Below are 26,981 nucleotides of genomic sequence, written 5' to 3'. Positions count from 1 at the left end.
GACCCGGCCTGGCCCCGCCCCCAGCGCGAGGGTGCGGTCGCGCGCGGAGCGAGTCGTGGTCCCGCTCCGGGTCGCTGTCGCGCTCTCCGCTGCTTCTACGCCAGCCCGCCGACGGGCGCGCGGGGCCCGGGTCTGGTCGCGTGCGCGGGGACAGGGCGCGATGCGGCGTGCGGCGCTGCGGTGAGGAGCGGGGCGGCGCGGGCGGCCGGCCGGCCGGAAGCGCCGGGCTGGCGTGGGCGGGACTAGTGCATGGGCATTTGGGCCGGACCGAGGCCGGGTGCGGAGGGCGCTGGGCCGCCGGCCGGGCTGGGCGCAGCGCTCCCCACCTGAGCGTCTCCCGGCCCCGAGTGTCATACTGAAAGCGAAGCAGGACTCTTAAGGGAGGATGGGTGTTCCCCAGATTCCTTTCCGTTTGCTCATCACGGGTGTGGTTTGGGGCAGCCCCTTGGCAGAAAGCTGGTAGTCGGAGTTCCACATTACTTTGTCGGACTCTTGCCTTTGTTTGGACAGCATTTTTAGGCTGAAGGGCTTTATCTACTTGGACTGAGACTTAAGTGTATTGTAATGTGGGTAGATATTGTAGGGTTCCTGCTGGGCTCTCAGGAATTTGTGGTGAGGACCCCTGGTGCTGATCGGAACTTTAAAGAGCAGCAAGGGGGACTTTGATGGGTCACTTGGATGAAGGGGTTGCCATTTTGTATAGGTCGTGTCATCCCAGCTTGCCAGGTTAAGGCCTAAGGCTTTAGACCTCAGTGCGTGCCTGGCTCTCTCCGTGCCCCCTCCAGCTGTTCAAATTCTTTCTGCCTGGTTGTGCCCCAGGTGGCTTCCCCCAACCCTATTCCAGCTTCTGGAGTCGCCTGGCTGCACTTGCGCCAGCCCTTCTGATGCTCCATAATGGTTCTGACACTGATCCCCATAAATTCTCTTCGGGGTCTTGATTCTCTCTCATTGTGCCTGTGGGCCTTGCTATTACTCCAGAAAGGTTCTCTCTGTGTGTGTCTTGTTTATAACACTTAAAAAGATTAGAAACTTTGTCACAGTTTGCAGACAGGTTGGAAGTCAGGTTAAAAGAAGGGCCTCAGTTGGCTTTAGCTTGCACTGGACACAATGTGAAAGGCCCTCTGTAAGTTCCACAGTCTTCCCCATGTGTCTTCTCCCAGGAAACCTTTCGTGGTCTCCTCTCCGCTGGTTTGGAAGGCCTCTTTCTTTGCAGTGAATGTCCATAAACTCGCATTCCTTTCTTGTGAGTCCTATTGAGTTTTAAGCAGGTACTCCATTAGTGTCTAATGGAGAAAGTTCATCAGTGAGTATAGACTGTAGACATGATTGGTTTATTCGACTGTGGTGGCCAGTCTTTTAGCTTGTTTTCTTTCCACTCACAAAAGAGCCACCTGCATTTGTTTAGTCTCTAAATCGAGGTGTTCCCTCAGAGTGGAGGGCCCGAGTGCCATTGCCTGTTGTACTGAAAACTTCCCAGACACCCACCCTGACAGAGCCATCCCCAGAACAGAGCAAAGCCACTTCTTTTCACACCTTCAGGTGACTTCTGTGACTCCCTAAGCAAGCCACAGAGGGGGTTGCGTGCCTTGGTCTCCTCATCGGAAAGGTTCAGTCATGGAGTCCTAGGGTCTGAGCGCCCACAAAGCCTTTTGACAGTTTCTTCTAAAGGCTCACAGATGGCCCTGGCCTGATAGCTCAGTTGGTTGGAGTGACAGCTCAATATGCCAAGATTGTGGGTTCAATTCCCAGGCCAGGGCACATGCAAGACTCAAACAATGACTGCATAAATAAGTGGAACAACAGATCGATGTTTCTCTCTCCTTCCCCCTCTCCCTTCTCCTTTCCCCTCTCCTACTCCTTTCCCCTCTCCCTCTCCCTCCCTCTCGCTTCCTTCTTACCTTCTCCCTTTCTCTGAAAACAATAAAAATAGTAAATAAAGGCTTAGGGGTTTCACTCTAAAATTACTGAGGGTTTATTATGGAATAAGCCAGTAACCCTGAGTACCCAGGTGTTGGTTAGGGTTAAATCCCTCTCCCTCCCCCTCCCCCTCAGTGCTGCATACATAAAGGGGTAGAGAGACTGTGAAGGAGCAGGCTCTTTTCTGTCTGTACGCACATATGTATGTATGGGAGCAGGGTCGCACATACATGTGTATGGGAGCGGGATCCCACACGTGTACTTATGGGAGTGGGGTAGCACACGTGTACGGATGGGAGCGGGGTCGCACACGTTTGTATGGGAGCGGGGTCGCGCACATGTATCTATGGGAGCGGGGTCGCACACATGTACCCATGGGAGCGGAGTCGCACACATATACCCATGGGAGCGGGGTCGCGGACTGGGCTCGAGCTAGTTGATTGAATCAAAGGTTTTTAACAGTGGACTGTGGAGGTGTCAGGCATTCAGTTGTAGGATGCTAGTTTCTGAGAAGGCAGAGTAAAGGCCTGTTTCCTTCAGGAAGGGATTTGAACCTACAGAAAATACATAAAATGAAATGGTGAGAAAAAAGGAAAATTCTGATCATGTTCTGAGAAAATGCAAATTAGAGAGCAAGAGTTAGAAGACTAAAGTATTAATATACATGTAAAAGTACAGAAAAGGAAAGTTTACTGTGAAAAAAATGAATCTAAAATATATGACAAAGAGGCTTATTTTCCTATGAGATCAAAGAATAAACACAAGAAAAAAAAAGAAGAAAAACAAACCTGACCAGTGGTGGCACAGTGAACAGAGTGTCAACCTGGGACGCTGAGGACCCAGGTTAGAAACCGCAAGGTCGTTGGCTTGAGCGCAGGCTCGCTGGCTTGAGTGCAGGGTCGCTGGCTTAGTTGGAGCCCTCCAGTGAAGGCACATATGAGAAAGCAATCAATAAATAACTAAAATGCCACAACTACCAGTTGATGCTTCTCATCTCTCTCCCTTCCTGTCTCTCTCCCTCTCTCTCGCTATGAAAATAAGATAAAATAATAGACTGTAGACATGACTGGTTTATTCAACTGTGGTGGCCAGTCTTTTAGCTTCTTTTCTTTCCACTCACAAAAGAGCCACCTGCATTTGTTTAGTCTCTAAATCAGGGGTCCCCAAACTTTTTACACAGGGGGCCAGTTCACTGTCCCTCAGACCGTTGGAGGACCGGACTATAAAAAAAACTATGAAAAATCCCTATGCACACTGCACATATCTTATTTTAAAGTAAAAAAACAAAATGGGAACAAATACAATATTTAAAATAAAGAACAAGTAAATTTAAATCAACAAATTGACCAGTATTTCAATGGGAACTATGCTCCTCTCACTGACCACCAATGAAAGAGGTGCCCCTTCCGGAAGTGTGGCAGGGGCGGATAAATGGCCTCAGGGGGCCACATGTGGCCCGTGGGCTGTAGTTTGGGGACCCCTGCTCTAAATCGAGGTGTTCCCTCAGAGTGGAGAGCCCGAGTGCACACAAAACCAAAACTCCAAACACTCCAACAAGCATTCTGGTCTTACCAAATATTTTTACTGAGAGAGTTTTCCTGAATGCTATATTTAATTCAGAAGAGAAATCTATAGTGAAGTGGGGCTCTAAAGAAAATGAAACATATACTTTTTGTTGGGGATGGTAGTCATCATTTGTCCTTGCGTTAGATGTGTTGTTTGTGGTATTAGAGTGTCTGGTTAGGAGTCAACACTTAAAGCAATAGTGAGTCGAAGCCAATGTAAATAACTTACTTTGGAAGAATAGGCTAGGCACACTTATTTCATTGGGGATTAAGAAATTTCTGCCTAAGTCCAATAAATACTATCTTTGACTCCGGCAAGGGTTACATTCTGTTTTCAAAGTTGATTAACTTATAATTGGATTTAGCTTATCTACTGAGGAAATATGCTGTGTTAATGAACAAAATAAATGTCCATAATTAGTTTACTCACCAAATCGATTCTGGGCTTCTGAGGCTAATAAAATAGAAAGAGCAAGAATAAATCCATTAAACCTGGTTCATATCTTTTGTTTCTTTTGTAAATAGTTACCTCATCGGTCTTTGCTCTCAAGAAATGTTTTCTGAGACCGATGGTTGCCAGACGGAAGAAGGTTGGGGGACCAGGGTGATAAGGGTGAAGGGACTGAGAGGTACAGATTGGCAGTTACAGAACAGTCACGGGGATGTAAAACACAGCAAAGTGAATATAATATCATTGTCGTAACTGTATGGGGCCAGGTGGGTACTGGAAATATCAGGGGAACACTGTGTAAAGTCTGTGACTGTCTAACCTCTGTGCTGTACACCTGAAACCAATACAAAGTAATAGTGAATGTAAATTGTAATAGAAAAATAAAATGAAATGTTTACTCTAGTGGGAGAGATGATTTATGGAGTAGCCTCAAATGCAAATACGCATACACTTGAGAAACAAGTGCAGGCCCCCTCCCAGACAATATGCAGCACGGCCAAGCACTGCTTAATGACGGGTAGTTCTGAGAAATGCATCGTTCGGCGGTTATGTCGTGTGAACATCACAGGGTGAACGTACACAAACCTAGATGGTATGCGGTATATCACCATCTTATGCTATGCAGTCAGTCGTTGTCCAGAATGTTCTTTGGTGCACGACTAGATGCCGAGGATGTGGGCCAGCCCAGTGCTCTGGGAGGGGCACAGGTCTTTGGGGTTGCCAGGGAAGAACTACCCTAAGTGTGTTTTTTCTTGTTTTGTAGGCTTTCTGCCTTGAGCAAGGGGCTGCTGCTTCCTGGCAGAGGACTGACTCAAGGGCCCCAGAATCCTGAGAAACAGAGAGGTCACCACTTTCAGGAAGGTAAGCATGGGGTGTTTACTTTTTTAGACCCTTGTAGTGAAAAACCCTGTTTTATTTGGGAGGCGTATAGACAGATACTTTAGAGCAAATGAAGCATATTAAAGGTAGATCTTTCATAAACTTTCCTTTATTAAATGACCAGGATAGCGGTGGATAGAGATCACATTCAGAATTTGCGTTTCGGTTCCTGGGAACCTTGGGGACTGAGTTCCTTCAGTGAGATGATTGTGACTTCCTGTGTGTAGGTACTGAAGGGGAAGGCCTGGGAAAAAGAAACCTAATGCATAAGTAAGAGATGGGCCCTTCAGCTGTACCAGCTAAATGCTCCTAGGCCACAATTTTGTTAGGGGGACCCTGTTTAGTCCATGTTTAATTGAAATTAATTTCAGTTACTAACCTGATATGCAAACTATGGATGTCTTTATCAATTTAGGAGTATTTATTATAATTAGAATTGTTGCTTCTTTGAAGGGCCTGCATAAATATATTGTGTAAATATAATTTAAAATTCTACTTTTCCTTCTGGTACTCAGCCCTGGCCTCCCTTCCTCCGCTGGCTAAAGCCAGTTGTGATCACTTCCTGTCAGCGAGCATCAACAGTCTCGCCGTTTGGCGTACTTCCTGTTCATTCTTTTATTCAAGGGGCTCAGGAGGAAAAAAGTCAGAAATAAGACGATGTCATTCACTAATGGTTATTGTTTGAAAGTTAAAGTGCCTGTTAATCCAACAATATTTGGCTTTGATCAGTTATTGAAGAATCATTCATTTCCTGTAACTGGAATATATATTTTTAAATGCTAGAAAAAACATGAATTCGACACATTATTTGAAATTCTATTGATGTTTTAGTTTTGAATTTCTACTGCTTATCTAATTTATTTTCCCTTTATCTATCTAGCATGTTCACCTATACACGTGAATCATGGTGTGTGTGGTAATTTGTATCAACTAAGGCCTTTTTTTTTTTCCCCCGCTAATTCTTTCTTCCGCTTTGGGGCAGTGAGCACTAACTAAAATTTCATGCTTGGTCTTTTCTGAATGTACGTCTCTGCTTCATTTTTTCTGGCGTAAGCTTTTCTAACAATTAGGATAGTATAAATATATGAGAAATCAAGTAGAGTGCTACTCAGATTTGGATATTAATGCTACTCCTTGATTAACGCTACATCCTTAAGTAGTTTGATCTATTGCCTAGAAGAAGCTTGGTGGGGATTCTGTTCATAGTGTCTCCATCATTAAGAGGACTCCTGTTACTGATGGAGCCCCATCTGATGACTAATTGAAGTTATCCTCTTTTATTTATGTAAATCAGGGGTCTCAAACTCAACTCAGCATGTGGGCCGCAGAGTAAGATCACAGCCCTTCGGCGGCCGCACTAGGTCTACAAAAGGCAACTGTTACACAACACTTTTCTCACTGCAGTTGAAAACAAAAAAAAAATCAGTACAACAAGCACAATCGTACATGCAGTTTACTCAGTGTCACAAAACGACCAGAAACTGTAGTTCGCATCACAACTGCTGTTAACTAAGCTAATATCTAGCTAGGATGCTAGAGAAATGAAAAATACAAGTAGGCCCCTAGGCTTACTTAATTTTATCCAAAATATTTTGAACTTCGTGGATTAGTCTGCGGGCCGCACAGAATTGTTCGGCGGGCCGCATGTGGCCCGTGGGCCGCGAGTTTGAGACCCCTGATGTAAATCCTAATGATTGGCACAAAGGTATTCTTTTCCGCACTAAGGAGGCAATCGTTGTTTCAAATTTTCAGGAAGCAGAGGCCTGATCCCTTCTTCTCTGGCTGTTTTTGTGGCATTTAATGGAAACTTGTGGCTCTTTAAAGCTTCCCAGTGCATGAATCACTTTTTGTAGTGCTTGCGCCTGTTGCCGTAATTCAGTTCTCATATTTCTTTGTTTCAAGAGATGACCTCTTTATCTTTGTTTCAGTTCGAGATAAGTTGCGGGACATAGTGGGAGCTTCCAAAAACTGGAGGTACGCACTCTGGCGTATTCATTCTGGCGTGTCTATTCACCTGTAATGTGATTAACATGTACTCTAGACTTTTCAAAGTGCAGTCAGGTATATTATTTTACTGGCTCTCAATAAAACTTGTGACAGGCTTATTGCATATGTTGCTATCCCCTTTTCTACGTGTGGTGAAATGAAAACTCTGAACGATTAAGTGTCAGGTTTTGGGACTTGAACCCAGGTTTCCTTGTTTTTCTATTTCATGTAGCATAATGCCTTTATTGCTTTTTGTTAGTTCACAATTAACCAGGTTCCCATATGGTCTTTCTCTTTCAGTATTTTTATGCTATAAAGTAGGGTGATACTGCCCTGGCTGGATAGCTCAGTTGGTTAGAGCATCGTCCCGAAACACAGGTTGCTGGTTCGATCCCTGGTCAGGACACACACAGGAACAGCTTGATGTTATAGCTGTTATGACACTTCAGTGTACATCTCCAGTAAATAAATATATTTTCCTTTGTAACAAAATCAGTATTTACGTATCTCCAACAAGAAAGGCAGAGTGCTGCATAATGAAATTGACAGTAATTCCCTCATAGTTCCTCATAGGAACTACTATAGTATCCTATAGATAGTATATTGCTCATTTGTGTTCATAATTCCTCAACTGTTCCTCAAATGTCTTTTATAGCTTTTTAAAAACATCAAGATCTAATAAGAGATTACGTATTTCATTTGGTGGTTACGACTCTTTAGTCCCCCCCAATCTAGAATAATAAGACAGTTGTTCCTCCCCCCTTTTTTTTTTATCCCCTTGACCTTGACTTTAAAGAGGCCAAGCCATTTGTCTTGTAGAATGGTCCGCATTCTGGATTTACCTGGTGCTATTTAACTTGTTCTTCTAGCCCTGGCTGGGTAGCTCAGGTAGTCAGAGCATTGTCCTGATACGTCAAGGTTGCAGGTTCAATCCTCAGTCAGGGCACTTATAAGAGTCAGCCAACGAATGAATGAATAAATAAGTGGATCAAGAAATCGATGTTTCTGCCTCCCTCTCTTCCCTTCCAGCTCCCTTTACCTCTCTATAAAATCAATTTAAAAATAAGTTGTTCTGCCTGACCAGGTGGTGGCACAGTGGATAGAGCATCAAAATGGGATGCAGAGGACCCAAGTTTGAAATCCCGAGGTCGCTGGCTTGAGCGTGGACTCACCAGCTTGAGCGCGGGTTCACCAACTTGAGCGTGGGATCATAGACATGACCCCATGGTCGCTGGCTTGAGCCCAGAGGTCGCTGGCTTGAGCGTGGGATCATAGACATGACCCCATAGTAACTGGCTTGAGCCCAGAGGTCCCTGGCTTGAATCCCAAGGTTGATGGCTTGAAGCCCAAGGTTGATGGCTTGAAGCCCAAGGTCACTGGCTTGAGCAAGGGGTCACATGCTCTGCTGGAGCCACCCAGTCAAGGCACATATGAGAAAGCAATCAATGAACAACTAAGGTGTCGCAACAAAGAATTGATGCTTCTCATTTCTCTTCCTTCCTGTCTGTCCCTCTCTGTCCTTCTCTCTGTCCTTCTCTCTGACTCTCTCTCTGTCTCGGTCAAAACAAAACAAAACAAAGAAACTTGTTCCTCTATCCCCTATATTTTTTTGCAGGCTAAAACTTCCTGGAAACAATAAATATTTCATAAGTGATGCTTAAAAAGACATCTTATTTAATGATATTGTCAACATTTTAGTTTCCTATTCCCTTGTCTTGTCCTCTTCTATTTTAATGTCTCTTGTTTTTCTTCCCTGTCTCCTTCTCATATTCATTTCCTTTTTACCTTTTGCTCTGCCTTTCACTTCTTAGGATATACTCCATTTTTCCTCCTCTATCTCTCTTTCCTGAAATTGGAGGCAGAGGTGGGGAGAGGGAGAGGTTTGGGGCGCAGAGAATATGAGAACTGTCAGGGTGAGAGAAGAATGTGGAATGCAGTGGCCATGTTCTTTAACCCATATGTGTTTATATACTATTGTGCCCATCTCTGTATTTTTAATTTGATTTCAAATACTCTATTATTTGAAAACACTTTTTGACGAGGGTGAATATGGTTCATGTGGGTATATATCCGTTATCACTTAGAAGTGTTTTTCTTATCTGCTAGCCTAAGAAATTTTAATAGAAAACTTGAATTTCACCAAGTAGCAGGTGTGAAGGGAGGGGAAGAGGAGGTGACGTAGGTCCAGACCTTCTCTGTCCCTCTTCGGTGGTGTCTGTCTGGCCTGTGTGGCACTGGCATTGAGGGACAGCACTGCTCCTGTGTTTCATGACGCTTTCATCCCTTCTTCTTAGAGACCATATGAAAGCATTGGAGGAGAGAAAATTACTTCACAGTTTTTTGGCTAAGTCCCAGGAAGTACTGCCCCCGAGGAGAATGAAAGACAGTTACGTGGAAACTCTCTTGCCTTTGGGCAGTCAGCCGGAGTTACGAGAGAAATATCTGACTGTTCAAAACACCGTGAGGTAACAGAGCACTGTTTTTATTTGTGTCATTTTTATTTCATCGCCTTTCTTTATTGCAACTTGGAGATCTAATTCGCACACTATACCTTTTACCTATTTAAAGTGTGCAATTCGGTGGTTTTTAGTACATTCAGAGAGTTGCACAACCATCATCACAATTAATTTTATGATGTTTTTATCACCTCAAAGTGTGTTATTTTATTTTCACAGGGCTATCAACATGATTTCCATTTAATCCCAGTTTTCTTTATTTCACAGATTTGGCAGGATTCTTGAGGATCTTGACAGCTTAGGAGGTACTGTATTATTTTAGTATTTCTAATAGCTAATTAGACCTGTATATTGAACCCTCTGGCTAGAAAGGGATTTTTTTTATTCTTTAATTTGCACAGATCAGAATATTCTAAAATAACAGAAAAAGAAGGGCTACTATCTCTGACTTGTCATTCCCCCCAAATGTTGATTCCTATTTAACAGTTATTATCTGATTAATTCTCCTTTCTTACAACTTTTTAAAATAGTCTTACATTTATAGAAAAGTTGCAAATAAGTACAAAGAATTCTCCCTCCCTGTATCATGTGAGAATTCATTGCTGACATGCACATCACCCTTAAATATTTTCATGTCTGTTTTGTACAAACAAGGACCTTCTCCTGTGTAACCACAATGCACTCATCAGAATCAGGAGCTTCTCGCTGCTGCATTGGACGGTCTCACCCTCAGACCGCAGTCACCTTCCGCCAGTGGGCCTTCAGAGCAGACGGGCCCAGCTCTGAATCCCGTGGTGCATTTAGTCGTCATGTCAGGAATAGTTGCTGAGTCTTTCTCTGACTTTCGTGACCTTGACACTTTTGAAGGTTATAGGTGACGTCTTTTGTGGAAGTTCTCTCAGTTTGGATTTGATGCTTCCCCAAGATTAGATTGAGGAGGTGTGTCGTTGGCAGCAGTGTCACAGAGGAGATGCTGTGTTCTTATTGCATCTTATCAAGTGAGGCGTAGTTCTAACTTGTCCCATTACTGTGATGTTAACTTTGATTCCTTGTTGAAGGTGGCATGTGCCAGACTTCCTCACTGTAAAGTTACTTTTTCCCCTTTGTAACTAGTAAGTACCTTGTCGGGAGATAGTTAAGACCTTGTAAATATCCTATCCCTCATCAGACTTTCAACTTATTACTTTAAAATCAGTATGGACTCAGGGATTCCTGTTTTATCAAGTGGGTTATAATATGTTACTATCATCTCTTTTGATGCTCAAATTGTCCCAGGACTGTCCTAGTCCCTTCTCCAAGCTAGCTTTATTATTATATTTTTTTTGTATTTTTCTGAACTGAGAAGCAGAGAGGCAGAGAGACAGACTCCTGCATGTGCCCGACCAGGATCCACCTGGCACGCCCACCAGGGGGCGATGCTCTGCCCATCTGGGGCGTTGCTTCGCTGCAACCGGAGCCATTCTAGCACCTGAGGTAGAGGCCATGGAGCCATCCTCAGTGCCTGGGCCAACTTTGCTCCAATGGAGCCTTGGCTACAGGAGGGGAAGAGAAAAATGAGAGAAAGGAGAGGGGGAAGGGTGGAGAAGCAGATGGATGCTTCTCCTGTGTGCCCTGGCCGGGAATCGAACCCGGACTTCCACACTCCGGACTGACTCTCTGCCACGGAGCCAATCGGCCAGGGCTCCACCCTTTTATTGAATGAGCTGAGGAATATATGCTCACACACATTTACCTCTAGTATCTATGGGAACCATGAGTTCACACTGATAGTTCCAATTCAACACCACAATTTTGTTCTTATTTCCTCCCTTTTCATAGTTGTAATTCCTTTCTCCAGCTGGCTTCATTTCCTTAATACATTTACTTAAATTGATCAGTCCCCCTGGATGTAGCCAAACTGGGGTTCCAGTCCGTGCCAGGTCGCCTTCCACAGGTCCCCTCCTCATGTGTGCAGGGCCATCCCTCTCGTTGCCTCTCTGCCTGTCCTCCTGACCCCACTTGGGGTTCAGCACCCTGCTCTGGGCCACCTTGCTTGTTCCTGCCTGATGACTTGTGGACTGAACTGTTGGGAACGGGTTTAAAGAAAGGCTCTAATAACTTTAAAAATATAGACGCAAGTCCATTGTTCAGCTCACACCTGGCTACTTTTGTCTTGAGATTAAGTAAACCTGGTTAAAACTTCTTACTGGCCTTTAAACACATTATATACACATATATTTGACTTTGATTCACTTAAGTGTCCCTAAATATGCAACGCCCTTGCCACTACCTGTGTTTCCCTTATTTCCTCCTCTTGGTGGCCAATGCCTTTGACTTGTTTACTTGATTCTATTCTGTCCATTTCTCCAGGAACTTGCCTTATTATGTATTTGTCTTTTTGATCTTAAATTCAAAATAGGTAAAATCTCCTTCCCTATAACACTCTCCAACTATCATTTTCCATCACTTGAGAGCTAACTTTCTGGAAAGAATGAGGTCCTAGGCAAATACCTTATAAATTCCTTCCCCTTGCTATTCCCCAGCCCGCCAGAGCCGGGCTTCTGCTCCCCTTGCCCGCAGTGCACGATCTGCTGGGCTTCCTCGGCCCCTCCGCGGCTCCTGACACTGTCACACTTGGCCTGGGCCTTCAGTGCTGTTCCATCCTGCTCTCCGGTGCCTCCTTCCCCGTCTCCTGGCTAGGCTTCTCCTCCTCCTCCAGCGATCCCCTAGGTGAGGCCTATCCCCAGGGGGCTGTCTTCTGCCCCGGGTTTGGTTATCTGCACCTTCTCCAGAAATAATCTCGTTTACTCCGCATGCTTCATTGATGTCAGTATGGGAAACGCTTAGGAAGGTACAGTTCCTGGCCTGCTTTTCTGCGTTCCAGACCAGTTTGCCTTCCTCTCTCCTGGACACGTCATTTGGATGGGCTCCAGACTTGTTGAATTCAACATGGTGAAAACAGCCCCTTCTCCTCTTCCTGTGTTCTCTTTTTCAGCGAATGGTGCCCCATCTTCATTGATACTGGGAACCATTCAAGCCTCGACAAGTCTCCCTCTTCTTAGCCTTGGGATCTTTTCCTTCTCTTCCTCCCCACTGCTGTTGCCATGGGCCAGAAGCATAGCGTTTCTTTTCTGGGTAGCACAAAGGCTTTGAAGGGAAATTTCTTTCTTTTAGCCTCTTGTTCCTCCAGCACAGCCTTCAGCGGTGCATGGATGGAAGAGCTCATTGTCACAGCTAACACTTATGAGCACAGACCCGTCCTGAGGGCCGCTGATCCACATGTGAATGAATCGTGGGGAAAGCAGGGAGGCCACTAAATACAAAAAGAATACAACGTGGCCCTGGCCGGTTGGCTCAGTGGTAGAGCGTCGGCCTGGCGTGCGGAAGTCCCGGGTTCGATTCCCGGCCAGGGCACACAGGAGAAGTGCCCATCTGCTTCTCCACCCCCCCCTCCTTCCTCTCTGCCTCTCTCTCTTCCCCTCCCGCAGCTGAGGCTCCATTGGAGCAAAGATGGCCCGGGCACTAGGGATGGCTCCTTGGCCTCTGCCCCAGGCGCTAGAGTGGCTCTGGTCGCAATGAGCGACACCCCAGAGGGGCAGAGCATCGCCCCCTGGTGGGCGTGTCGGGTGGATCCCGGTCGGGTGCATGCGGGAGTCTGTCTGACTGTCTCTCCCCGTTTCCAGCTTCAGAAAAATACAAAAAAAAAAAAAAAAGACAACACAATTTTCAATGAGTTGGTGTTTGTAAGGTGTGTAGAGCCATGCTTGGCACATACCAACAGCTTGTTAAACCATGGAAAGGGTGCAGATAAACACAGTGTAGGTAGGAACCGAGGGTACTGTGGGAGGGTGGAATAGCTCTGAGCGAAACAATCCCTTTATGATTAGGAGACAGTCAGGAGGAAACAGCCGAGTCCTTGTGACTGTTTCTATATATTTTCTGAAGATGTTTGATGCTGTCAGCCTCATGTGCTGGGGTCTTTTTCTGATTTAGATACCGTGTCTCTGTAGGTGGCGACAAGCCACCTACTGGGCCTGGGCTTTGCACTTCCATTTCCTCACCAAATCTAAAACTGATCGTGCAGTTAGGTTAGAGGGTCCCAGATTTCTTCATTGTAGAAAAGTCTTGGGTCCTAGGATAAGATGGCCAGCGAAACATGCGGGTTTGGGTCTTTAAGACAAGGTAAGGCTTTTTATAGATTTCAGGGAGTGGATTGTAAATGTTGAGAAATAATTTTGCTCTGCTCTTGTTCGGTTCTCTTGTTTTCCTACAGTTTTTATTTGCTATAAGCACACCAAAATTCATTCAGCCTCAATGTCTCCTTTGTCGATAGTTACAGCCCTGGTGGACAAGATTGGTAAGCAATATTGTTTTCGATGCCTACTTAGAATTCTTAATGATTACAAGACATTATTTTTTAATTTAAATCATTTTTTATTTTTCAGTTACAGTTGACATACAATACTATATTAGTTTCAGGTGTACAGTTAGTGATTAGATATTATGTAACTTACTAAGTGATCATCCCGATAAATCTTGCACCCACCTAGCACCGTACATAGTTATTAGAATATTACTGACTATATCCCCTAGGCTGTACTTTACATCCCTGTGACTATTCTGTTAGATACAACCAATTCGATTACAAGATATTACTGAGATTAGAGGAATTATTTTTCTTTAATGGGGGGAATTTTTATATCTATATGCATGTGGCAATGTTTAGAATGCTGTGTACCACAATATTTATGTTAATTATCTTTGAGTGGAAGGATTTTGTGTGGTTTCAGTTATACTTTTGATATTTGCATTGTCTACGTTTTTCAAAAAGCCTTGCAAATTTCTTCTTATGTCAAAAAGGTGATTATGTTTGGAAGACAAAAAAGAAATGTAGTGAAATTTACCAACATTTCCAATGAAATTGTCCATTTACAGCACAGAAAATTTTGAACTCAGATTGATTTTCTGTTGTGCAGATGTGTGTCAGAACAGCTTAAGCCCAGAGCACGACATCAAGTTCAGTGGCCATGTCAGCTGGGTTGGGAAGACATCTATGGAAGTGAAGATGCAGATGTTCCAGGTGTGTAAGCACCCCAAGACTGCCCCGTTTCAATTCAACCCACTAGTCTTAGTGAAAGAAAAGCTTAATTGCCTGTGTGTCCCTAGACAGGGCTAGAGCTCACCACTTTCAGAAAATCAGTGGCGAGTTCAGGTCACACAGATGGTGGGTTATTACTATCTTCCTCCTGGATAAAGACTGACACGTTACTTGGTGTTTGAGTTTATTACTTTCAGATGATCTCAGCTCCACTTTAAGGTACTTGTTTCACGTTTTCACAAAAATCTGGGTTATGTTACGCGTGAATGGGATTGGTCACTATGTGTTAGATTCCTGGCTGCTGTAACAAAGTTCCACAAACAAGATGGCATAAATGAACTGAAATGAATTGTCTCACAGTTTGGAGGCTGGAAGGCCGAGATCAAGGTCTTGGCAGGACCATACTCCCTCTCCAACTTGTAAAGGAGAGCCCTCCCTCGCGTCTTCCCGGCCTCTGGTAGTTTGCTGCCAGTCCTTGGCGTTCCCTAGCTTGTCGTGTAATGCTTCAGTTTCTGCTAGCATCGTGATGTGGCATTTCCCCAGGTGTGTCTGTGTCTCTCTGTCTCTCCTCTTTTTGTAAAGACATTAGGAATATTGAATCGGGGCCCCCCCAACTCCAGTATGACCTCATCTTAACTGACTATATCTGCAACACCTCTATTTCCAAATAAAGTCATGTTTATAGACACCAGGGATTAGGACATTGACTTACCTTTTTGGGGGCATAGTTCAACCCAGGACAGTCACTTAGACCAGTGAGGGTGGTTAGCTATTTCTAGGACCGGCACACTGGCGGTTGAAAAGCACTGACTCAGACTGTTTACAGCAGTTAGGAACCGCCTCTCTAAAGAGCAAAACACAGAATAGCAATTATAAAGAAATAAAGACATTTGACAAGAGAAACTACTTCAAAGAGGATAATAGCACAGGATCAGATAATTCAGCGTATGTCCAAGGTTTCATTATGAAAACGTATTTAAGAATGACTTTCTCAGTTAGGCCAGGGTATTTAGTAGAACTATTCACTCAGATACATTTTTTTTTTCTGTATGAGATTATGAAGCACTTCATGTTTTGGTAAAAGTCTGAAGCTTGCTTTGCTGTAATTAAAGTTATTTATCAAAATAGTTAAGTTTTTTGTTTTTTTTTATCAATTCTGTATGTAAGCAGTTAGATTCTGTAACTCCTGTGTAGCTGTAACCAACAGTAACTATTTCTCTTTCTTTCTTTTTTAGTGAAGGAGAGAGAGAGGGGGAGGGACAGACAGGAACGGAGAGAGATGAGAAACATCAACTCGTAGTTGCGGCACCTTAGTTGTTCATTGATTGATTCTCATATGTGCCTGACCAGGGGGCTACAGCTGACCCGCTGACCTTGGGCCCACGCTGGCAACCTCGGGGTTTCAAACCTGGGTCCTCAGCGTCCCAGGTCCATGTTCTATCCACTGTGCCACCGCCTGGTCAGGCTGACAGTAACTTTTTAAAACAGAACACAGAGTAGTTGAGGATGCTGCTATGATTTGTTCATGTACTTTTTAAATCTTCCTGGCTGATTTGTAGCCTGCTCAGTGCTATGTGCTGGCATAGGACCAGCTTTTTAGGGAATCGTGTGACAATTTGAATCTAGGATAGTAAGTTGAAAAAGTGATACAGGAATTTTTGGGAGGAGAGGGCCAATGAAAATCAGTGTCAGCCTGACCAGTGAAGGCACAGTGGATAAAGCATTGGCCTAGGAGGACTTTGAGGTCCCAGGTTTGAAACCCTGAGGTCACTGGCTTGAGTGCAGACTCACCAACTTGAGCGCAGGGTTTCTGGCTTGAGCGTGGGATCCTAGACATGACCGCATGATCACTGGCTTGAAGCCCAAGGTCGCTGGCTTGAAGCCCAAGGTCACTGGCTTGAATCCCAAGGTCGCTGGCTTGAAGCCCAAGGCTGCTGGCTCGTCTGGAGGCCCCCAGTCAAGGCACATATGAGAAGCAACCAATGAACAACTAAGGTGCCACAACTCTGAGCTGATGCTTCTCATCATCTTTCTTCCTTCAGTCTGGTAGTCCTCGATCTTGACCTGCAGTGATTCATAGGGCAGCAGTCATTGCTCAGGTTTCTGCTGACTGCCAGTCTTGTTCTCAGTGCTTGGGGTTCACATGTGAACGAAAATGGTCTTTGTCCTGAAGGAGCTCATGGTGCAGCAGGGAGGCAGCCCCGTAAGCATTCGTGATCTAGCATGTTAAGTATCATGCAGCATTTCTCGACAGGGACACTGTTGGCATTGTGTACGGGGAAAATCCTTTTATCTGTAAGACTGTCCCCTGCGTTGTGAAGTGTCCAGCTCCTTGCTTACCCCCATCCTACTAGTAATGTCCCCCAAGTCAGGTGACGACAGCCCCATCAGCCCTCCACATTTCTAAATGTCCCCTTTGGGGGTGAGAACCCTAGAGGAGAAGGTTTTGTTTCGGGTGAGCTGGCAAACAAAGGAGGGAGTGGTGAGGGTGCCAGGGAGCAGGGAAGGTGATTGGTCCAGGAGAGGGGGTGAGGTTGATGAATGCAGCCGTGAGGACAGCGTCACAGGCAGCTGCGGAGAGGGTTAGACAGCGTGGTGCGTTCCAGGACCTCCAAGCTGTTAGCTGTGGGAGGGGGGGGGGAGGGAGTGTTTGTGAACCCCTGGAGGGGACTCGGGGCTCTGGTGGAGGGCTTCCTGTGTAGGGCTTAGGGCAGAAAGGAGGCAGTGTTTGTGAACCCCTGGAGGGGACTCGGGGCTCTGGTGGAGGGCTTCCTGTGTAGGGCTTAGGGCAGAAAGGAGGCAGTGTTTGTGAACCCCTGGAGGGGACTCGGGGCTCTGGTGGAGGGCTTCCTGTGTAGGGCTTAGGGCAGAAGCTAGCAGAGGGCCGGGGAGGTAACGGAGCCTGAACAGGCATTAGTCACGAGGGCTAGTGATGAAGCAACCAGATGTACCTGCCCTCAGGTTACGATCGCACTTTATGATCGGATTGTCCTGGAGGTACAGACTTCGAAGGGGTAAAGGAACACTTTGAAACCTCAAACGCTTGTGAATTGTAAATATTTACTTTAATCCACAGAATTACCAGTGATCTTACTCCTTCTTTGGAGCCCCTGTGGTCGGCTATGGAATCAGAAACGTGCTGATAGTTGGCACACGAAGGGACCGTGAGAATACTAACATCAGTGCGAGTGCAGGGGGCCCCCTGGCTCTGTGCGCCCCTTTGAGCACAGAGGGGCTTGAGTAGAGGCAGAACTCGGCGTGAAGCAGGACAGCGAAGTGGTGCTGCAGAAGGCCCCTGTGGGTCCCAGGCGTGCACAGCGCCAAGCCTGTCGTTCACGCCCATCGCATTTTGTGCAGTGCACTTCAGAGAGGGAGGGAGAGAGACAAACATTGATTTGTTGTTCTACTTATGTATGCATCCATTGGTGGTTCCCGTATGTACCCCGACCGGGGATTGAACCCGCAGCCTTGGTGTATCGGGACGATGCTCTACCAGCTGAGCTCCCCGGCCAGGGCACTTCTCGTTTTCTAATTGCAGCCTTTCTCAAAGCATGCGTGCTATCGATGAGAATTGCAGGAGGTATTCCCAGGAAGTGCATTTCTTACATCTGCATTTTCTTTCCTTTGTTCTTTAGTTACATGGCAAGGAATTTAATCCTGTTTTGGAAGCAACGTTTGTAATGGTGGCTCGTGATTCTGAAAATAAAGGGTAATTATTCTTTGTTTCCCTCATTCTTTGATTTGAAAATTGTCAATGATCCATAACACCGGAGAGAAGAGAATAATGAATATGCACCCATCACCTAGACTTCAGAGTTTTAACATTTTTGCCATATTTGCTTCATCTGTTTGTTTTGTAAAGTATATTATTTCTTCATAATTAAAAAAAATTATTTATTTTTAGAGAGAGAGAGGAGAGAGGGGGGATAGTAGGAAGCATCAACTCCCATATGTGCCCTGACCAGGCAAGCACAGGGTTTTGAACCGGCGATCTCAGCTTTCCAGTATTTTTATTTTAAAACCAATTCCAGACATAATGACATTTCACCTCTAAACACTTTAGTGTAGGCATCTCTTTAAAAATGAAAATGGTTTCTTAATTACCATTAGCACACCTAACCAAAAAAAAACACTAGTAAATCCTTAGTATATTCTAATAGTTCATATCAGTTTTCCCCAAATATCTTTTCAATGGTTTTCTCAAATTAGGATCCAAACCGAGTCCACATATTACATTTGACTTTTATGTCTTGTAAGCCTGTTTTGTTGGTTAATAGCTTTATTGAGATATAATTCACATATCATATAACTTACCCATTGAAAGTGTGCAGTGTTATTACGGCTTTTAGTTTATTCACAGATCAGAGAGAGAGTTGTGCGGTCTCTAAAGCAGGGTTCTCAAACTCAACTCAGCATGTGGGCCGCAGAGCAAGATCACAGCCGTTCGGCGGCGGGCCACACTAGGTCTACAAAAGGCAACTGTTACGCAACACTTTTCTCACTGCAGTTGAAAACAAAAAAAAAAATCAGTACAACAAGCACAATCGTACATGCAGTTTACTCAGTGTCACAAAACGACCAGAAACTGTAGTTCGCATCACAACTGCTGTTAACTAAGCTAATGTCTAGCTAGGATGCTAGAGAAATGAAAAATACAAGTAGGCCCCTAGGCTTACTTAATTTTATCCAAAATAATTTGAACTTCGTGGATTAGTCTGCGGGCCGCACAAAATTGTTCGGCGGGCCGCATGCGGCCCGCAGGCCGCAAGTTTGAGACCCCTGCTCTAAAGGCTGTTTAAACCCAGAATAGTTATGTGTCCCCGCTGCCCCCTTACTGATTTATCAACTTGTTGAAGGCTGGATCGGTCCTTCTGTGCAGTGTTCAACTTTCTGGGTTTGTCTCATTGCTTTCTCGTGGTATTTTGTTGTTGTTGTTATTGGACTTGTTTCTCCACTCCTAGGATTTTCTGTAACCTGAAGTTAGATCTAAAGCCTTGATTAGATTCAGGCTCAGCATATTTGGCAAGAGCAGTATCTGTGTGTCTCATAGTGTAGGTCATATTGCATCATATCAGGAGGTATAGATTGTCTCACTCAGAGTAACGCCGAGATTGATGCATGGGTTCACACAGTGACCGATTGAGCTTTCCGCTGCAAAGTTCAGTTGATCCGCTTATGCTCACAGGGGCCTACAGGGTGCAGTGCGGGGCAGGGTGTATCCAAACTGGATCTGTCATGCTTCGCATAGCTAGCTCCCAGTCAGTCTTCCTGCGGGGCTCTTACTGTCCTTTGTAGGTCACTGCTTTAATCATGCGTGAGTGTAAAATGCTTCTCAAGTTCTGTCATTTCTTTGCCATGTATTAGCTGGAGTTCTGTGAAGAAGACCTTTCTCTTATCAAGTAGGGAACTTTGATTTGTAAACGGAAGCCAAGATTAATGTTTCATCCTTGCCCATTATTTATACCTTTGCTAAATAATGAGTTGGTGCATTAGCTAGTGATGACATGGTTTTTCTACTGTTTTGGCTTTTTAAAGCCATTGTGTGCATGGATTTGTGCACACATTGTGCACAACTTCATTGTGGATGCATGGATTTTAACATATAATGTACGTGTTTTTCCACTGATTGCGGCTATTGCTCTTGCTGCTCAGCGTATATTGTCTTTGGTCAGTGGAGCTCCTTCGAGTTGGCTGCTGTGATAAGCTCTTTCTTTTCCTTTCTTCTTTTCCAAATGAGAGGAGAGGAGATAGAGACAGATTCTGACATGTGCCCTGACTGGGCTCCACCTGGCAACCCCCATCTGGGGCCGATGCTCTGCCCATCTGAGGCCATGCTCGCAGCTGAACTATTTTTAGCACCTGAGGCAGAGGCTCCAGGGAGCCATCCTCAGCGCCTGGGGTTGATGTGCTCGAACCAATCGAGCCATCACTGCAGGAGGGGAAGAAAGAGAGACAGACAGAGAGACAGAGAGAACGGTGAGGGGAGGCGAAGCAGATGGTTGCTTCTCCTGTGTGCCCTGACTGGGAATCAAACCTGGGACATCCACATGCTGATGCTCTACCACTGAACCAGCCGGCCAAAGCCAGTGATAAGCTCTTTTGACATTTCCCCATTAGTCTTTGATACATGCCTGCAGTCTGGTACAATGAGCTATCTTGGGTTTATCTTACACATTTCCTGCCCCAGGCCTGGAATCAGCCATTTCTCCAAGTCCTGGGGTTCCTTTTAGCAGGAACTGGTATTTAGGAACCAAAATCTGGGCGCTAGAACTGCGTGTAGTTACTAGTTGATCATTATGTCTAGGCCTTCTCAGTGGGCAGAGCGTACATGGGGTATAGCAAACAAACAACCAACTTCATGAGTTTATACTGTCATTTTCAAGTCAACTTTAATCAAGCAGCATGAACTTATTTGACTTTATACTTCATCTTTTTACTCTTGAATTGAATTTTGGTTCCTAACCGCAGTTACACCAAAGGCCTTCAGACAGAGAGAAACCATCTGATTGTGTGTAGGCGTGGCGTGGGAGGGTGTGTGGCAGGATTGCTGTCTGTACAGGGCGGAGTCTGGCGGCCTGTGGGAAGTCCAGTTTGTATTAGAAACTGGACTTAGGAGTCCACGATGAGAACTCATTTCTGCTGCCTGGAAAGCTGCCATGGAAAATGGTGTTACGATGGAAAATACCTTGGGGACTAATCAGAGCGAAGAATGCCGCTGTCTAGGCTAAGTCCTCCCAGCAGCCCCTGCCGACCTGCTGGCTGCTCCTGGGCCCCGGCTGGGCTCCCGTGCCAGTGCTGGGGGTATTCAGGGTCCTCTCTCAGGCAGTGCATTTCATTCTCCAAGCTGCCATTTCAGTTCCTTTGTTTCCATTGTTGTTTCATCAAACTTTTGGATTCTCCCATAGTGAAATACTGGCTTCCTTTTTGCTCAGTTTTTTTATTTTTAAAAATTTGACACCTACATGCTGACCAGGTGGTGACACAGTGGACAGAGCATCAACCTGGAACTCAGAGGATCCAGGTTCAAAACCCTGAGGTTGCCGGCTTGAGTGCGGGCCATCCAGTTTGAATGCGGGGTCGCCAGCTTGAGCGTGGGATCATAGACATGACCCCATGGTCAGTGGCTTGAGCCCAAGGTTGCTGGCTTGAGCAAGGGGTCAGGGAGCCCCCTGGTCAAGGCACATATGAGAAAGCACTCAACGAAGAATTGATGCTTCTCATCTCTCTCCCTTCCTGTCTGTCCCAATCTGTCCCTCTCTCTTTCTCACTAAAACAAAATGTGACACCTACAGAAAAATAGAATAATGGAATGAACACGCATATACCCTTCACTTAAATTCACCAATTAACATTTTACCACCAGCCTTATTTTCCCGCCCTCTCTATCAATATACATATATTTGTTTTTCTGTCTGAATCATTTGAAAGTTTGAGACTGTTTCATCCATGAATAGTTCAGCATCTATCTCCTAAGAGTAAGGTAATTCTACATAACCTCAGTGCATTTATTATATTCAAGAAATCTAACATTGATATATTATGTAACATACAAGCCATAGTCAAACTTTGCCAGTTGTCCCTAAAAGATCTTTTGTAGCTTCTTCCCCTAAGGCGGGATCTGATTAAGGATCATGTATTACAACTGCTTAGCATTTTTCTTTAAAGTAGTCCTCCATTTTTTGTCTTCTACAACACTGGCATTTTTGCAGGGTTCAGGCCAGCTGTCTTGTAGAATGTTTTACAGCCTTTGTTCCCTCTTGATTAGATTCAGGTGAAACATTTCGGCAGGTAGCCCTGTCCTTTCTTTTTTTTTTTTTTTTGTATTTTTCTGAAGTTGGAAACGGGGAGGCAGTCAGACAGACTCCCGCATGCGCCCCGACCAGGATCCACCTGGCATGGCCACCAGGGGGCGATGCTCTGCTCATCTGGGGTGTTGCTCTGTTGCAACCAGAGCCATTCTAGCGCCTGAGGCAGAGGCCACAGAGCCATCCTCAGCACCCGGGCAAACTTTGCTCCAATGGGGCCTTGGCTGCGGGAGGGGAAGAGAGAGACAGAGAGGAAGGAGAGGGGGAGGGGTGGAGAAGCAGATGGGCGCTTCTCCTGTGTGCCCTGGCCGGGAATCAAACCTGGGACTCCTGCATGCCAGGCCGACGCTCTACCACTGAGCCAACCGATCAGGGCAGCCCTGTCCTTTCTTAATGTGAACTTTCTACTGTACAGCTGAGTCTGTACAGTAACTGGCAGCCTTCCCTAATTGTTGCAGGGTTCTTGTGTGAAGCAGTCAGTGGGCATTACCTACAATGAACAGCACAGACTTTAAAACTAGTGGATAATTGTGCATCTGCTGCTTTTATTAGATAATAACATTTGAACTATATTCTTTTCTTCTCTTTAGGTCGGCATTTATAAATCCGCTCATCCTTGAAGGCCCTGAGGAAGAAGAGCTCTTTAGACAAGGAGAATGTATATTAATTTGTTTATAATAAGATAATTTTTTTAAGTGAGGGAGAGGGAGAGGGAGAGGGAGAGGGAGAAGGAGAGGGAGAGGGAGAGGGAGAGGGAGAGGGAGAGACAGGAAGGAAGAGAAATGAGAAGCATTAATTCTTCGTTGCGACACCTTAGTTGTTCAGTGATTGCTTTCTCACATGTGCCTTGACTAGGGGGGGCTACAGCAGACCAAGTAACCCCTTGGTCAAGCCAGCAACTTTGGGCTCAAGCCAATGACCTTTGGCTTCAAGCCAGTGACCTTTGGGCTCAAGCCAGTGACCGTGGAGTCATGTCTATGATCCCATTCTCAAGCTGACGACCCTGCACTCAAGCCAGTGACCTTGGGGTTTTGAACCTGGGTCCTCAGCATCCTAGGCCAACACTCTATTCCCTGTACCACTACCTGGTCAGGCATAAAAAGATACATTTTTAAAAGCACATTAACGCCTGACCTGTGGTGGCACAGTGGATAAAGCGTCGACCTGGAAATACTGAGGTCGCTGGTTCGAAACCTTGGGCTTTCCTGGTCAAGGTACATATGGGAGTTGATACTTCCAGCTCCTCCCCCCTTCTCTCTCTCTCTCTCCTCTTTCTCCCTCTCTGTCTCTCTCTCTCTCTCTCCTCTCTAAAAAAAATGAATAAAAAAAAATAAAAGCACATTAACTACTGCAGAGGAGATTATTTAAGAGTGTATATGGACTCCTTGTACCAGTCAAGTATGTTACTCATTCCAAGAATTTATTGAAATTAAAAATACCTTGTTTTTTGTCCCATGAAGTCCATACTTTGAACGATTTTATTGATCAGACAGTATTAATTGAAGAATTTTTTTTCTCATTTTTAATGAAATGGAAGTATATCTTAATGAACTAGCTGCCAGTGGGGCTCTAGGTTAGGATGATTATAAGTGCTTTTTCACTGAGCTGATACAATTTCCACATAGAAGCAAAGACTCACTGCAGGTTTTTGTGAGACATAGGTACAATTTCCAGTGGGAGTTTTGCAGTCGGGAAGTACTATCTCTGTAGGGTCCCAGGGAGCCCAGGTCAGGAACCCCTGTGTGTCGTGGGACCCTCCTGACCGCGGCTCCTTCCTGTCCCACGTTTCAGTGAACAAGAAGAGAAGGGTCGTCTTCAGCTCCTCGTCGTTATTGAAAATGGCTCCTAGTGCTGAGGAGAGGACGGCCATACACGAGATATTTCTGAATACGCTGGATCCCAAGTGAGTTCGGCTGCTGAGGGGCCACGCTGGGAAAGCATTGGACCCTCGGCTTTCTCCAGAATCAGGCTTGCCTGAACATACTGGGAATTGTTTCCGAATGTTTTATTTTTCAGCAGCAAAACCATGCCCTTAACAGAGTTGACTGAATCTCTATTTACACAGGACTATAAGTTTTCGGAGCCGAGTTTTGCCCCCTAACGCGGTGTGGATGGAGAATTCAAAACTGAAGAGCCTGGAAATTTGCCACCCTGAGGTATTGCAGTTTAGTCGAAGGTCTTCTGATAGGATAACTTGCGATCCTGACAGTTACTTAAGATTTGATATCATTAAACTGGTCTCTGTTCTTTGGCACTGTTAATTCCTTTGTTCAGTATACAGGGGTGACTATGAGCTTGTATTGCTTTCTTTTTATTAAAGGTTTTACTTATTGATTTTACAGAGGGGGGGGGGACGGGACGAGAAGTATCAACTCATAGTTGCTTCACTCTAGCTGTTCATTGTTGGCTTGTCATATGCGCCTTGACCTGGCAAGCTTGGGGTTTCAAACCGGAAACCTCAGCGTTCCAGGTTGACACTTGATCCACTTGCGCCACCACAGGTCAGGTGAGTTTGTATTTCTTAATATTCATTTTATGTCCTATAGGAGAGAAACATTTTCAATCGGATCTTCGGTGGTTTCCTTATGAGGAAAGCCTATGAACTTGCATGGGCTACTGCTTGTAACTTCAGGTAAGTTAGATTTAAGGCAGTCTTTTCTTTCCTTATCCTTTATCCTTTTACATTGGATAAAAGTGTATAGGTTTCAGGCGTACAATTCCACAGTACATCATCTGTGTATTGTATTGAGTATAAAGGTAGTTTTAACTTCTGAGAAGCAATTTTTATTGCCCCACTGAAATGAAACTTTTTTTAACACGCCTGAGAAAGACAAGGCGTGGGTGTGCTTTTGAAAGAGCCCGCTGAAACGGAACGCTTTGGACCAGTCTGGGTGTGGGGGGAATTTTTAAATGTCACACTGCTGAGCAGCTCAGTTTGGTCATCGTTGTCGAAGGCGGTTCCTGTGACCGGGTGAGTCAGTACATTACAGGCATACCTCGCTTTATTGCGCTGTGCAGCTACGGTGGTTTTTTACAGATTGAAGGTAGGACCCTCCGCCAGCAGAAAGGTTACGGCTCATTTTCTTTGAGCGCTTGCTTCAGTGAGGCGTTGGAACTGAACCGAACCTGCCGTGTCCCCGAGGTCTGGTCACAGAGGGACCTCTTACTGTTCCCTGCTGCTCAGATCGCTTCCCCTTCTCTAGGTTTCTTCTTTGATCATTTGAATTTTACTTCAGCTGATTGTTAGGGGAAACATAGAGACCGTCTGAATTTTGCAGCTGACCACAAATTCTGCCTCTCCCATAGTGGTTCCTACCCGTTTGTGGTAGCCGTGGATGATATCATGTTTCAGAAACCTGTGGAGGTTGGATCTTTGCTGTTTCTTTCTTCCCAGGTAGGTGTGTGACGGTAAAATGCATTTTTTTTACAAGTCATTTGGGCCTAGAAGAGAAACGTTTGTATTCTGAAGCACTTGCTTCTCTGATGACGACCTGCTCCCCTTTCCCAGTGGGATTGACCAACTGTCGTGTGTCACAATGTCTTAGGTTTGCTTCACTCAAGACAATTACATTCAAGTCCGCGTGCACAGCGAAGTGGCTTCTCTGCGGGACAGAGAGCATACGACCACCAACGTCTTCCATTTCACGTTCAGGTCGGAGAAGGACGTGCCTGTGGTTTTCCCCAGGACATACGGAGGTAAGCGGCAATGACTGCTTGTCTCAAACCGAGGGGAAATTTTTTTTTAATGTTTATTTTATTGATTTTAGAGACAGGAAAGGAGAGAGAGAAAGAGGAACATCAATTTGTCCCCATATGTGCGCTGACTGGGGATCGAACCGGCAACCTCTGTGCTTTTGGACGATGCTCTAACCAGCTGAGCTATCTGGCCAGGGCACAAAGGGAAGAATTTTAAAAGAAATTTGTTTCCTTTATTTTTTAAAAAAATTTTTTAGCAAGAGAGAGGAACAGACAGACAGAAAGAAGGGAGATGAGAGCATCAACTCATAGTTGCGGCACCTTAGTTGTTCGTTGATTTCTTCTCATATGTACCGTGACCAGGGGCCTCCAGCTGAGCCAGTGACCCCTTCCTCAAGCCAGTGACCTTGGGCTCAAGCCAGCGACCTTGGGCTTTAAGCCGGTGACCACGGGGTTATGTCTATGATCACGTGCTCAAGCTGGTGACCTTGTGGTTTCAAACCTGGGTCCTCAGCATCCCAGGTCGATGCTCTCTCCGCTGCGCCACACTTGGTCAGGCTCTTTTTAAACTGTAGAAAGTACATGGATGTCTGTTAGTTTGAAGGCATCTCCTTAGGAGATTGTGCTTTTGAGGTTCTGCAGCCCTGAAGGCTGGGTGGCCTTGTGGCCGCGGTTGGCTGCGGCTGCTCTGCCCTCCTGGCTGCTGTCTGCAGGGCCGGTGCCAGCTGCCAGCAGCCACCGGTGGTCAGAGACCGGGCCAGCCACGGGAAGGGGCTGGAGTCGGCTGCTCCCTGGGGCACGCGCTCCCCGCCCAACAGCGCTCGCCCCGCCCGGGCCGCGTTCCCATCACTGCCCCGGTGCTCCCAAGTAGTCTTGTGTTTGTGCCTGGCTGTTCTGAGGTGCTGCAAGTTTCTCCGTGGCTGTCTCTCTTGTGTTTCAGAGTCCATGTTGTACTTAGATGGGCAGCGGCATTTTAACTCCATGAGTGTCCCAGTGACCCTGAGAAAGGAGTACCTTGTGGAGCCCTAGGGAAGCCTGAGCTTGCGGAAGAGCGGCGTCCTTCGGCCACGTGGTGCCTGCTGCTTTTGCTCATGCTCCGATGTATTCTGCTTTTAGGACGATTAGAAAAGCAGAGCGAGAGGGTGGTTG

General features: G+C 45.6%; 1 protein-coding gene across 2 annotated transcripts; it reads left to right on the top strand.

The window, feature by feature from the left end:
- ACOT9 (acyl-CoA thioesterase 9) lies at positions 1-26,981 on the top strand. 2 transcript variants are annotated; one of them, XM_066357151.1, is made up of 16 exons: positions 3-180; positions 4,697-4,794; positions 5,693-5,719; positions 6,741-6,786; positions 9,093-9,263; positions 9,522-9,559; positions 13,507-13,590; positions 14,210-14,313; positions 17,967-18,040; positions 22,727-22,794; positions 23,928-24,039; positions 24,202-24,292; positions 24,683-24,768; positions 25,443-25,530; positions 25,682-25,832; positions 26,773-26,981. In XM_066357151.1, the coding sequence occupies exons 1-16, from the start codon at positions 161-163 to the stop codon at positions 26,859-26,861; spliced, it is 1,347 nt and encodes a 448-aa protein (XP_066213248.1). In that variant the 5' UTR covers positions 3-160; the 3' UTR covers positions 26,862-26,981. The 2 variants fall into 2 exon arrangements, with proteins under 2 accessions (XP_066213249.1, XP_066213248.1); XM_066357152.1 differs by lacking the exon at positions 5,693-5,719 and having other exon boundaries at positions 1-180.

This window comes from Saccopteryx leptura, chromosome X, assembly GCF_036850995.1.
Source record: "Saccopteryx leptura isolate mSacLep1 chromosome X, mSacLep1_pri_phased_curated, whole genome shotgun sequence".
In the NCBI taxonomy this organism is placed as follows: Eukaryota; Metazoa; Chordata; class Mammalia; order Chiroptera; family Emballonuridae; genus Saccopteryx; species Saccopteryx leptura.
The sequence above is the reverse complement of the archived record's forward strand: the minus strand, read 5'-3'. Positions and strand labels throughout refer to the sequence as shown.

Coding starts and splice junctions, on each gene's coding strand:
- ACOT9 (XM_066357151.1), top strand. CDS start 161: ATGCGGCGTGCGGCGCTGCG. Junction 9,560..13,506: donor GGATCTTGACAGCTTAGGAG/GTACTGTATTAT, acceptor GTTTTCCTACAG/TTTTTATTTGCTATAAGCAC. Junction 25,531..25,681: donor TGCTGTTTCTTTCTTCCCAG/GTAGGTGTGTGA, acceptor ACAATGTCTTAG/GTTTGCTTCACTCAAGACAA.